The sequence below is a fragment of the Rosa chinensis genome, chromosome 2 (assembly GCF_002994745.2).
Source record: "Rosa chinensis cultivar Old Blush chromosome 2, RchiOBHm-V2, whole genome shotgun sequence".
Taxonomy (NCBI): Eukaryota; Viridiplantae; Streptophyta; class Magnoliopsida; order Rosales; family Rosaceae; genus Rosa; species Rosa chinensis.
Window position 1 is genome coordinate 16,502,256 of NC_037089.1, and position 13,852 is coordinate 16,516,107.

The following is a 13,852-nucleotide window of genomic DNA, read 5'->3' on the forward strand; positions in this document are numbered from 1 at the left end:
CACACCATTGAGTTTCTGTAAAAGCTCATACTCCGGGAGTACGGGGTAGTCTATACACCGGATTAGCCCATACTTCAAGATTTTATCGGGTAATTTAAAGTCATGTAAAAGATTGTCAATAAGACACATATTCGATCTTATATAATTTATAATGTATAAGTTATAAAACTTTAATTGATAATAGATTTTTGAAGAAAGAAGGAAAAAAACATTTGAACTTATAGCTTGAATTTAAAGAAGAATTCGAAGCTTGACTTGATATTGTCAACCATTGATTTGCAAACCCTCATCACATACATCATCCTTTCACTCTCATATTTCAAACAAGCAAATATATAATTGACAATTATTTCATTGCTACGTATACTAATGTTTTATGCAGCGTGGAAGATAATCTCCTTAGATACTAGCTTGTCCCTTTGACATAACTCTATTGTTTATGTTGTTTTCAATTCATTTTAGTTCTCCATGACTGCTATATATGTATGCATGCATGTGCATGCACCCACTTCATTTCGTGCTTACTTATTGGTTGGGGAATAAACAACTAATCGCAAGTGAAAAGGCATTTGATGTTTGTTTTTGGACTCAGCTTTTAATAAAATGACTAGTTTTGCTTAATTCGATATGCTAACTTCTTCGTTTTTACAAAGATAAGTTGATAACTTGAGAATAAAGTAACTAAGAGCAAGTGCACCCGTAGTCAAGAAAATGCAAAGTCGAGAAGTCAAGAATTCGACCAGTCAAGTTACTATTCACTGCCACTGGACATGGGTTTACACCCGTTGTTTTTCTTGCCCGGTCAACACTATTCATTACTATTCAACACTATTCATTCTTGCCCGGTCTCAACACTATTCATTATTTTCTTACACATACATAATTTGGGAAAAATTCCTTCATGAAAGTTATAGAGATCGTCGATACGATCTCGTGCATACATGGAACGCAATATTCGGAGTTCGTATGAATTTATTATGAATTTTTGAAATCTGAAAATTTTCCATAAATAGCAAAAAAAAAAAAATTTCTATTTTGTTTAAAAGGATCTTAAATTTTCAGTTTTTCATTTCCCCCCCTCCGGTTCTCTCTCTCGCAGCTGCACCAGACGAAGGTCCGACCCGACCCGGATTTTTCTCCGTCCTCCGGCGTCCTCCGGCCAAGGACCCGGCCCCCCCGAGGTCGCCTCACCTCGTCCGGCCTCTTCGTCGCCTCAGCCCGCCCAGACGCTGCCCCCAGGTGGAGATCGAAGCAACCCCAGGCGGGTATGCTTGTTGTTGCTGCTTCAGTTTCTGCTGCTGCTGCCCCCGAGGTCGCCTGACCTCTTCTCTCTCCTCCTCCTGTCACCCACGTTTGGGTGTGGGTCGAGCTGGCACAAGCCTTGGCTGGGCAAGGAAAAAGTCATGAACTTGACTTATTTCTTGGCTGTAGTCAAGAAAGGGTGAGTTTTGCCCAGTCAAAAAACCAACGGTGGAAGGAGCAAAATCCATCTCAAGGTCATGTAGTCATGTTTTTCTTGACTATGACTATGACTATGACCTCCGGTGGACTTGCTCTAAGATCCTATAAAGATTATAACACTACTACAAAACAGTCCTGAAATGACAAATGATGTGTCCTTTTCGGTGCCTATAGGTACACTGGACACATATGTCCTTATTCCTTGTTGATCTAAAGGGACAATTATGAGTTGGTGAGCCTGCATGTCATTATACTAGCGCCTAGTAGGATACAGTATTTATTTAAAGTAGACATGATTGTTTGTATTTAATAATGAATGTTTTTTTTTTTTTTTGAAAGGGGTTTAGAACCCAGCCTAACGGGAGGCTCAGCCCCACGTCTGGTTCCATTTATTGATGAATGTTTATGACTATAGGAGTATCATCACTATCATCATTCTGGGAATTTTGGCCCTATTCCAAACTCTCAACCGTAGCCCGTTTGTGCTTTCCCTTTAGGGCAAGGATTATGAGATAACAAAATCAGAGAGAGTATAAGTATTGAAGTGGGCTCTTCTCAAACTCTTGGCATTTCTAAATTCTATGTAGGTATAAGTTTTGATCAACTTGGTGTGTTGGCATTCCCATATAAAACGGGAAAATATCTTTGAGGTTTAACTTTATTTATTTAAAGATATTTTTCTGTTTATGAAATTGTGTAATTGATTTCCTTTAAGATTTATCGTATTTCTTATATGGAAAGTCTCTTTTTCAATTAAGAGGAATTAGGTCAGAATCTTGGGACAGAGGTTTTGCCGTTGGTCTACAACATATTCACACACATATACACGGTCAAGAGGGATCTCTTCTCAACGCAAGAATAGTGTAGGTGTCTTGCATGGTTGTTTGAGTTTGTGTCTTCACAATAGTCAAAACACTTGATACATGTTTAAGTGTTCGTGATCATTGTCTCATATGCATATCTTCTCTTGAGATCAGTAGAGGAGTTGTGAAGAAAGGAGAGCGATAATTGACGATCGTTCAAGTGAAGAAGGAGTACAAGATTGAAGACAAGCTTCTTGATAGTTTTGTCTAGTGAGTGTAGCAATTTGAGTGCTACTTGAGTCTTGTAAAAGAACATATCCTTCGTTATAAGTTGATTCTTATTTTGGGTTCTCAAGAGTAAGAGCCCCGCAGTGTTTTTAATCTCAGAAGTTGAGATTTTCACTGCATAACCAAAATTTGTGTTCTGTTTGTCTATTTTGGTTTATGCTGCCCAGTAAGAATTGATCCATAGCCTGCAATCCCCGTTTTCCAGAAATCACATTCTGTCCTTATCTTTTCATTTGGCATCAGAGTAGGTTCTAAAGTTTTTTTAGTTGATCCGTGGTCAAGGATGGAACGTGCATATAACAGAGCCTCTAGTTCTATAAATTTCCCGCCTTTGTTTGATGGTGAAGACTATTCACAATGGAAGATTATGATGAGGGCTTTTCTCTACTCTCAGGATGAAAACATGTGGAATGTTGTTGAGAATGGATGGGAACACCCAACAAAGGCAGAAGAATAAAAGAAAGTGGAAGGGTCATCTGCAAGAATTCTTAAACCTAGGAAGGAGTGGACATATGAGGAAGTTTGTGATAGAAATTGTGATTTTAAGGCTAGAAATTCCTTATACACAGCTTTATCCAAGAAGGAGAGGGTGAGAATAAGCCATTGTGACACGGCTAAACAAGCATGAGATCTTCTTCAGGTCATTTATGAAGGAAATAAAAAGGTTAGAGGTCAGAATCTTCAGAGACTTGTCTTGGAATTTGAGAACATGCAAATGGGGGAGGATGAATCAATAGATGACTTTCATGCTCGTCTTATGTACGTGACAAGTCAGTGTCACAATCTTGGTGATCCTTTTGAAGAGCGTCGGATTGTCAAGAAAATTCTTAGGTCTCTTTCATCAAAGTTTCAATCCAAACAGACAGCTATAGAGGAGACTCAAGACCTGGACACCTATTCTCTTGACGAATTGATAGGTAATCTCAAAACCTTTGAGATGAGGATCAAGCCCGCGAAAAAGGACTATTGCTTTCTCTTCTGTTAAAAAGAAAGATTATATTATTGATGATTATGTGGATTTAGCTTTGTTGACAAAAGAGTTCAAAATTTTTTTAAAAAACAAAAACTTTTCTGGAAACTCATCGAAAATTTTTCTTAACAAACCTAAATGCTTTGAGTGTGGTGAAATTGGACATCTTGCTGCCGATTGTGGCAACAAGAAATATAATTCACGTGGTAACAAGGCTTTAAAATCCGCATGGAATGATAGTGATGAAGGCTCTCAATCTGAGAATGAAGAGGTAAATCTTGCTCTTACTTCCTCTCTTAATATTGATTTTTCTGATGGTTCTGACTTGGAAGATGATACTCTTGATGAAGAAACAAATGAAAAGTGTATGCAATTGTATAATGCTTCCAAAATTGTTCTTCGAAAAAATAACAAACTTGAAGAAGAAATTGAATCTTTAAGAGTGGAAAAGATGAAAATTGAGCAAAAATTTGATACTTCTTTAAAAGAATGGGAAGAAGAACGTACTGACCTTGTTGATAAGATTAAAGTTTTGCAGGGTGAGGTCAAATCTCAAAATTGGGACAAGGAGCATGATGAGCTTATAAACAAAATCAAAATTTTGCAGGTTGAAGTCAAGGCTAAGTCTACTCTGAATGTTTCACTAACCCTTGAAAATGAGAAAATGCAGGATGAGCTACTCAAAGTCAAGGAAAGCTTCAACAAGTTCTCTATAGGGTCTGAAAAGGTCTCCAAGATGATGGGCTTTGGTAAAACTCATGGCAACAAAGAAGGGTTAGGTTATGAAGGTGAGTCTTGCAAGCCTTTAACATTTGTTAAAGGTGTGGAATGTGAAAGTTCATTGGATTAGACACCAGCTTCAAATAACAATGATTCTGGTTCCCAGTTGCTTGCAAAATCAGAACCACGTGTGGCTCACCAAACACTTCAGAAAAGCTCCTCGGTAAGTCCTGACAAACTTTGTCAGCCCAGGTATATTCACAACCCCAAAAACTTCATTCCTACTTGTCATTATTGTGGAAAATTAGGACACATACGTCCTAGGTGCAATATGCTTCGCAGGGCTACTCAAAATCAAAGGAAACCGTTGAGAACTAACTCACCTGCCTCGTTGCAAGCTGAGTTGAAAGAGGGTCTGAATCTGATCGCAAGGATTGCAAAGCTGGCTTCAATCCCCATGGATCTGGAAACAAAAACGAAGCAGAAGCAAATCTAGATTAAAAAAGGTTCAAATAATCGTTTTTCTACTCATATAGATAATCTTGATAATATACTTGAGGATGCTTTTGTTCCTACTGATCACAAATTGGTTAATTCGTTTACTAGGCCTTTAGATATAACTCAATTTGAATCACTTAGAAGCACCGTTGGTGGATGCTCTAAGTATTGATACTCTCACTTCGCTTGATCCATTTTGCATGCATTCATGGTGTATGTCTTCATGATAGTATAGCTGCATTTCTTTACGTTTCTGCTTTGTTAGGTTCAGTTTATGGAAATTTAGGATTGAAAAATAGTGGCTTGTATCCTCGAGTGTCTGACAGATTATTTGAACTTAGATTGACAAGGGCCATACTCTTTTCTTTAAATCTGTGTGCAATAAGGTGCCTAGCACGTTTTGAACTTGTACTTACGTCACTTTGTAATTGTGAGCTTGAACAACATATTCTCTACAATCTTGAAACCTCACATGCACATATACTCTAAGTGGTAGTAAGTCTTAATTGATCGTTGGCCTGTTCTCATTGCTCATGTACGAAATTACTCTTGTTGGTTGCTCCTTGATATATAAAAAAAATAAAAAAAATGAAGTTGATTTATTGAGTATGGCCAGGCTATTCCCAAAGTAAACAGGCCTCGGTCGTGACGAACGATATGAGGATTGGGAAGAAACGAGAATGGTTTGGTCATCTCGGTGGATTGTGAAACTATTGACTCGAGTAGATGTGCTCTTTGGGATGTCCTTGTTACATCTAGTACCCTAAAGTCATCTGACTTGAGAGTTGCTAGCATAATACTCGTTACATGGGTCGTAGTCTTCTTGAGCAAAAATGTTACTTTGTGTGAAAGGCAAAAAGAAAAAATTTAAAATCATGCCCACAAGGTGCTATAAGGGGGAATAAAGTTTATGTGCTTAGATGTGTTTCGTATGTGAGCTTTGCTTTTTAGGTTTCCACAAATATTACACACCTCATCTTGAGATATGTTCACTCTACACATCAAGAGGTATAGAATACTCGATCATTCTCTCTCTTACTATGTGGTTGTTGGAATCGATTCGCATGTGTGAACTTATTTTGTTGCACCCTTATTTATGGCTAAGTGGTATTGCTCTTGTTGGCAAAGCTATGCGAATTAAATATGTTCTTAGCATTTGGATACAACCCACTCATTGTGTGTTTGCATTTCATTCTTGCATCTTTCATAACATGGTTACACTTAGGGGGAGTATTAATACTTGGACTATCTTCCTCTGATTGATTCAACTTGGGCTAGTGTCTATTGTGCACCATCTATTTGTGATCATTCTACATCGCTTCCGCTACATAAGTTCCCTTTGTCATTCCTATTCAAAAAGGGGGAGAAAGCAGATTCATAACGGTGATAACGTTATTCTATCTTATGCATTTTAACCAATGTGTGAGAAATGTTTCAGGAATGAATGGATGAAGAGTTGTGATGTTCCCCCTGTAGTTTGTCCTAATTTATGTTTTGTATAGGAATGCCAAAGGGGGAGATTGTAGATACAAGTTTTGATCAACTTGGTGTGTTGGCATTCCCATACAAAACGGGAAAATATCTTTGAGGTTTAACTTTCTTTATTTAAAGATATTTTTCTGTTTATGAAATTGTGTAATTGATTTCCTTTAAGATTTATTGTATTTCTTATATGTAAAGACTCTTTTTCAATTAAAGAGGAATTAGGTCCGAATCTTGGGACAGAGGTTTTGCCGTTGGTCTACAACATATATACACACCTATACACGGTCAAGAGGGATCTCTTCTCAATGCAAGAATAGTGTAGGTGTCTTGCATGGTTGTTTGAGTTTGTGTCTTCACAAGAGTCAAAACACGTGATCCATGTTTAAGTGTTCGTGATCATTGTCTCATATGCATATCTTCTCTTGAGATCAGTAGAGGAGTTGTGAAGAAAGGAGAGCGATAATTGACGATCGTTCAAGTGAAGAAAGAGTACAAGATTGAAGACAAGCTTCTTGATAGTTTTGTCTAGTGAGTGTAGCAATTTGAGTGTTACTTGAGTCTTATAAAAGAACATATCCTTCATTATAAGTTGATTCTTATTTTGGGTTCTCAAGAGTAAGAGCCCGCAGTGTTTTTAATCTCAGAAGTTGAGATTTTCACTGCGTAACCAAAATTTGTGTTCTGTTTGTCTATTTTGGTTTCTGCTGACCAGTAAGGATGGATCCATAGCCTGCAATCTCCATTTTCCAGAAATCACATTCTGTCCTTATATTTTCATTCTATTCAATGTTGCTAATTGAATTTGGTGCTACTAATTGTTGAACGACATTAACTTGATTAATTGTATTGGGTACAGAAATGCAACTCCTCTGGGCCAATGCGACGGTACCTAACAATTTCCAGTAAGTAAATGTGTTTTGCACTTTCAATATCATTAAAGTGGGTTGCTATTTTACTAGGTACAGAGGCGGTGGTAATCTAAGAGCCACATTCTATGTTTAGCATCTTAGTTGCCCTATAAAAATGTGATCCGGTGCTCTCATTCTGCTGTTGTGTTTTGGTTCTTCTTTAGCCATGGCTCTCATTTCCATTGCCAATGGTTGAACCAAGTAGGCAAGTAGCAAGGTCAAACTCTACCTAAATGTTGCAACTTTTTTCTGTAAATATCTCCGGTGAAATTAAACTTGCATTGTGTTTCTGGGAGTCAAGCTATTGCAAAGCAGCATCTTTTCCTAATTCCTTGCAATTGCATAATGAGAAAAAAGTGAAGATTTCCCGGTAATACTATCATTCTCAACACTGATTTAACTTTCTTTTTTTCTTGGGGTTAATCCATAGGGTGGCTGCAACTTGAGAAAGAGAAAGAGAAAGAAAAACGATTTTGCTGATAACATGGTCGTCAGAATCAGTGGATTACCCGATGAAATTCTTGTGAGTATACTGTCTCTATTGCCTTGCCCCTAAAGGAAGCACAAGCTACTAGTACCCTTTCCAGTTTCCAGGAGGTGGCAGTATGTGTGGGCCTATTGTACGTCTCTCAACTTTGATGCTGAGAAGAATTTCATCAGACTGCATGAGTTAGACAGAGAAGCACTTGAGTTGGAAATGGTGTAGGTATGTCAATTGGGTGGATAATGTGTTGAAACAGCATAGAGCCTTAAACCTTGAGCGATTCAGGGTTTCTTTTAAACCTGGTCCTACAAGTTGTATTGATGAATGGATTTAATTTGCAATGAGGAAAGGAGTTCAAATGCTGGAGTTGGACTTCTCTGCATATACAGGTCTATTTGATGAAAAACACATATTTTGTAACAAACTGTTAGGTATCAGCGTAACCTCTGCTTTGAAGTCCTTGTGTTCTGAATACATCGATTTTAAGTGCCTCGAAGTTCTTGATTTGAAATCAGTGTTCACTTCTTGAACGACTGACCGTGTATGCTTCTTCATCATTGGTTAATCTGAGAGTTGTTGGTAAATCGATTGCATTGAAGTACTTGGGCATTGAGATATGTGATGCAAACCTAGTCTCATTTATTTATGAAGGAGATCTGCGAAACTTGCTTTTTAGAAATCTACCACTTCTTGTTGAGGTTTACTTTTTTGGAAAGGTTGCGACATGATGTATTAGAGATTGCCTTCCGGTCCCTTTCCTTCTGTCTTTCTAAATTGGAGATTCTCAAACTCAATTGTACGATTGTGGTTAGTGTATACTTGTTATAAATAAGTTGTAATTTTTTTCTTTTGTTGTTGATTATGTTGGTGCCTTGATGTTTGTTTTTCAGTGGCCCGAAAGGGATTTTGTAATTCCTTTGTTACCTAATCCCAAGCGTTTCGAATTAGCATATGATGAAGATGAAGACTCTGCTCTTCTCCATCTCATATCTTTTATTAAGGAATCTCCTTGCTTGCGTACACCAGTGTTGCTGGTACGTATGCTAAACAGTGTATTTTGTATGTGCATCTCCTGATTGTTTTGCTTATTAGATTCACATGATGATGATGATGATGATTCTCAATGTTCTGTTGATGCTTGGCTATTCAGGTTAAATTACAAGTTACCTTTAGTTGGACTTTTCGTAGGGTGAAACTGCTCTCCTTCTTGGAGGTTCAAAATTTGGTAGCTAGGATAATATAGGTGGTTCTTGTTTTCTGTACTCACTAAGATGCTTCTATGGTGCAGTTAGGGGGAAATTTTGATAGAAATAGTCTAGTCTTCAAGAAGAGAGCAGCAAAATGCTCCCATGTTTGTCTAAAGGTGGTGGAAATAGTGGGATACTGTGGCTACAACTGTCAAATTGAACTTGTGAAGTACTTAACAAAAACTGCTAGTAATCTGGAGAAAATTATTTTTGATCCTGTGTTTTGGTGGTATAGACGACCCAACAGACGAAGAGAGTCATGAGACAAGTATGTAGTGGAGAACTGGAGATGGAAGAATTTTCAAGAAGTTTGGCTCGGCGGCTTAAAGAAAAATTGCCTGCAACTCTGGAAGTTGTGTGCCTGTACGTAGCTACTAGCTAGCCTAGTAGGAAGCTACATTGCTAAATAATTTGTACAAATAATGAACGCTAGTTTCTAATTCTGTTATTCTGGAATTACAAGCTTGATATGCAGTTGAACGATGAATGTTTGTAATAATATGCTGCAGCTAGCGCTTAAATTATTTGGAGATGGTGGTTTGCATTGAGTAATCAATGTTATTTTTTTTTATTTATGTTAGCACAACAAGCTCTATTTCCAATTTGAATGGTGGAGGACTAAATTTGGTAATTAGACTGAAATAAACTGTACAATACACATACAGATCGACTTCCTGATTAAACTGGGAGTCTGGAAAACAACATGAATGAAATTAAGTTTCACCCTTAGGCAGCAAATCTGCATTTTGACTATTTTTTCAAATCGATATATGCCCGAAAAAATGTTACTGATTTCATATTAAATATGCGAAAGTGAAAGCCCAACAAAAAAGAAAAAAGAAAAAAAAATAGAAGAGAAATAAATCAGGGGAAAAAAGAAGAAGAATGAAACTGAATGAAATGGCCGTGCTTCGAACAGAGGAACTCGAGTACATTTTAGATATGACAAAATAAGAGGTCTTTATTTGCAATCCCCCACTTCCTCCGTCATTGATTTCTTTCCTCACTCATATCATGCCTCTTAGATTCTCTGTTTGCTGCATCACACACAAAACTCTTTCTTCAAAATTGGTTGTGTTGATCTTGGGTTAGAGAAAAGAACACATCTTTCCACCTTTCTTTCAATTTTGACATAATCGCAGTTGGGAGTTTGCTTTATCTGGATCCCATGTAATCTGATGAAAACATAATTGAGGTGTAACCTAATTATTGGGTTTATGGGTTGATTCCCATATTTTGTTTTTCATATTGAAGTTGTGAAGTTGGTTGATTCCCATTCTCTTGTCCATATAAAAAAAAAGAAAAAAGCCAACCTGGTGCTCTGTTTCTGCTGCTGGGTTCTGGTTCTTCTCTACCCATTTCCATTAACCAATGGTTGAACCAAATAGCAAGGTAAAAACTACATCTTAATGCTGCATCGTTCTTCTTTCTGTAAATATCTGACTGCAGTGAGATTAAAATGGGTATTATGTTTCTGGGTAAATGTTTCGATTGTTATTTCTGTCATGATTTAGGAAACAAAATAAGGTGTATTTATTTATTGAGGGGATTAATGATAAAAAGAGTGAAGATTGTGTGGTAACACTATCTTTCTCAACGTTGATTAAACTTTTTTTTGGTTTCTTGGGTTAATTCCTAGGGTGGTTACAACTTGAGAAAAAGAAAGAAGAAAGATGTTGCTGACGACATGGTCAGTGGATTGCCGGATGAAATTCTTGTGAGTATACTGTCTCTGTTGCCCCTAAAGGAAGCACAAGCTACTAGCATCCTTTCTAGGAGGTGGCAGTATTTGTGGGCCTATAGTACCAATCTCAACTTTGATGGTGAGAAAAATTTAATGAGATTGAATGAGCTCAAAGGAGAAGCGTGCGAATTGGAAATGTGTAGGTACGTCAATTGGGTGGATAGTGTGTTGAAACAGCATAGAGCCTTAAACATCGAGCGATTCAGGGTTTTTTTTAAACTTGGTCCTAGAATTTGTATTGATGAATGGATTCAATTTGCAATGAGGAAAGGAGTTCAAGTGCTTGAGTTGGACTTCTCTGCATATATCCGTTATCTATTGATTGGGAAATACAGATTTAGTAACAAACTGTTAGGTATCAGCGAAACCTCTGGTTTGAAGTCCTTGTGTTCTGAATACATTGGTTTTAAGTGCCTCAAAGTTTTTGATTTGAAATCAGTTGATGTAGACCAAGAAGTTCTTGAGTACTTCATTTCAAACTGTCCTGTTCTCGAACGACTGGTCGTGTATGGTTCCTCATCATTGGTTAATCTGAGAGTTGTTGGTCATTCAATTGCATTGAAGTACTTGGTGATACGAAGATGTGAAAATATCAAAACCATTCAAATTTGTGATGCAAACCTAGTTTCATTTTGTTATGATGGATATGTGAGAAACTTGGTTCTTAGTAATCTTCCACTACTTGTTGAGGTTTCCATTGTTGGATGGTTGCCACATGATTTCTTAGAGATTACCTTCTTTCACCTGTCCTGCTGTCTTTCTCAACTGGAGATTCTCAATCTCAATTATATGAAAGCGGTTAGTATTGTTATAAATAAGTTATAATATTTTTCTTTTGTTGTTTGATTATATTGGTGCCTTACTTGATGTTTGTTTTTCAGTGTTGTGAAAGGGATCCCATAATTCCTTCATTACCTAATCTCAAGCGTTTGGAATTAGCAATTTATGAAACTGAAAATTTTGCTCTTCTTCATCTCGCATCTTTCATAAAGAAAGCTCCTTGCATGCATACACTTGTGTTGCGGGTACGTATACTAAACGGTGTTTTTAGTGTGTGCACCTCCTGGTTGTTTTGTTTATTTGTAGCTGGACCTTTTCTAGTGTATAATTGATACAGTCTAGGTTTTAGTACTAAACAGAAATACAAGCTTCACTTTTCTTTCGCTTCAATACATAGGGTTCAATTAGATAGAATACAAATTTCACTTCATCTTCTGTTAATTCCATTTCCAATTTTGTAGAAAAGAAAAAAGGACAAATTTACTAGACAACCAGAAAGGTTGAACTTTGCTGCCGATTGCTGTCTAGTGGATAGTTGGTCCTTTGGAATTTTTATCTTCCTTTGATTCGAATGATGACTTTGATTCCACTTTTATCCGACTTCTTTGAGTGAAGATTTTTTTTTTCTTTCAGAAATGTATTTTCATTGAAAAACAGAATATTCAGATGTAAATCAATGTCTAGGATAAAACTCTATTATAGACGCATAGTATACTGTTTCTCATTCTCGGAGGTTGAAAATTTGTTAGCTATATTAACGGATACAATTTGTGGTTCTTGGTTTGTATGCACTAAGTTGCTTCTTTGGTGCAGTTATCACAATCATGGAGTAAAAAAAGTCCCTTTGCCAAGAAGACAGCTGCAAAATGCTCCCATGATCGTCTAAAGGTGGTGGAAATAGTAGGGTACAGTGGCCTCAGCCGTCAGATTGAACTTGTAATGTACTTGACAAAAACTGCAAGTAATCTGGAGAAAATTGTTTTTGATTCTGTTAATTCTTGGAGGCCAAGATTCGACAGACTACGAGATCTTGTAGTGGAGAAGGAAGAATTGTCAAGAGCTCAGGCCCTGCAGCTTAAAAGAAAATTGCCAGCAACTCTAGAAGTTGTGTGCCTGTAGCTACAACAGCCTTAGTAGAAACTACATTGCTAAATTATTTGTATTGAATAATGAATGCTTCTTTTTAATTTGTTGTTATGAAAACTACAAGCTCAATTTGCAGTTGAATTAATGATGAATGTTTGTAATATACTGCACCGCTTAAATGGTGTTTTGCAAAGTTGTCCTCCTCTCTATTTACACAAAGCCAAAAACCAGGGATGTAGTGTTTTGCATTCAATAATCAATGTTCGGTCGTTTTTATTTGTGTTAGCATAGAAGCTTTATTTCCGGTTGAATGGTGAAGAACCAAATTTGGTAATTGGATTGAAATTTACAGTACAAAGACAGAACGACTTCCTCATCGAACTGGGAGTCTGGGAATCAACAGGAATGAAGTAGAGTTATGAAATGTTACAGACTTGGTTGAATTACTAGCCAAAAAAAGAAAACATACATTGGAATGAGAAGAAAAGGATCATGGGAAGACAAGACTAACTTTTTTTTTTCCTTCGTGAAAGGGTTGCGCCTCGAACAGTGGACCTCAAGCACATGTAACCAGTACTGACTATGGTTGAATACTTGAATATGAGGTATGTAGGCCTCATAAAAAAGCCCGCGGATCAAGTGGGCCGATGGAGACCTGCCGGCCCGCAGAGCCAAAAGCCCTGTCCGATCTGCCAAAAGCCGCTAGGCGCGGACCGTAAAAGCCCGTAAACTATTATATATGTATGTGTTATATATATATATATATATATATATATATTTATATATTTATAAACACACACACACACATATATATATAAACACATATTCTATATAGAAGTATGAGAACTTCCACACATATATAAACACAAACACAAACACACACACATATTCTTTTATATATATTAGCCCCTTAACATGTGCTCCGCACATGTATTAGCTTTTATTTTTATTTTTTTAAATTAAAAAAAGTTACAGCAGTTTCTTTCTTGATTTTGAGAAAGTTTCTCTTTTTTTCATGAGAGGTATTGCAATCTTCTGAAATATGATATAATCAATTGACTATCTTATTCTCATATAGAAATAATTTATTTATTAATATCTATACTATGTGAGGGCATATATGGTAGTTCAAAAATTTAACCATTCCATCAAGAATTGGCTTAATTATATAAGATATATGTGTGTGTGTGTGTGTGTTTATATATGTTTGTGGAAGTTCTCAAACTTTTATATAGAATATGTGCATATATATTCTACATATTATGACGACGGTTGACCAATTCGATTGGATTGGAAAATATGGTGAAATTGGCTAAATTTTTTATCACACTCATAATTTATTGTAATAATCTCATCAAACGGTCGGTTTTTCCATTTT

At 36.7% G+C, this 13,852-nt stretch overlaps 1 protein-coding gene across 2 annotated transcripts; it reads left to right on the top strand.

The window, feature by feature from the left end:
- The first annotated feature begins 9,797 nt into the window (after window positions 1–9,797).
- Window positions 9,798–12,667, top strand: LOC112188093 (putative F-box protein At3g58860). 2 transcript variants are annotated; one of them, XM_024327114.2, is made up of 4 exons: window positions 9,801–10,256; window positions 10,504–11,406; window positions 11,490–11,633; window positions 12,202–12,667. In XM_024327114.2, the coding sequence occupies exons 1-4, from the start codon at window positions 10,236–10,238 to the stop codon at window positions 12,505–12,507; spliced, it is 1,374 nt and encodes a 457-aa protein (XP_024182882.1). In that variant the 5' UTR covers window positions 9,801–10,235; the 3' UTR covers window positions 12,508–12,667. The 2 variants fall into 2 exon arrangements, with proteins under 2 accessions (XP_024182883.1, XP_024182882.1); XM_024327115.2 differs by lacking the exon at window positions 11,490–11,633 and having other exon boundaries at window positions 9,798–10,256.
- The last annotated feature ends 1,185 nt before the right edge of the window (window positions 12,668–13,852 follow it).

What these genes read in the sequence shown, in the direction of transcription:
- LOC112188093 (XM_024327114.2), top strand. Translation starts at nt 10,236, where the DNA reads ATGGTTGAACCAAATAGCAAG. An exon ending in TGGTTGAACCAAATAGCAAG is followed by an intron (nt 10,257 to 10,503) that starts GTAAAAACTACA and finishes GTTAATTCCTAG; the next exon opens with GGTGGTTACAACTTGAGAAA. An exon ending in ATCTCAATTATATGAAAGCG is followed by an intron (nt 11,407 to 11,489) that starts GTTAGTATTGTT and finishes TTTGTTTTTCAG; the next exon opens with TGTTGTGAAAGGGATCCCAT.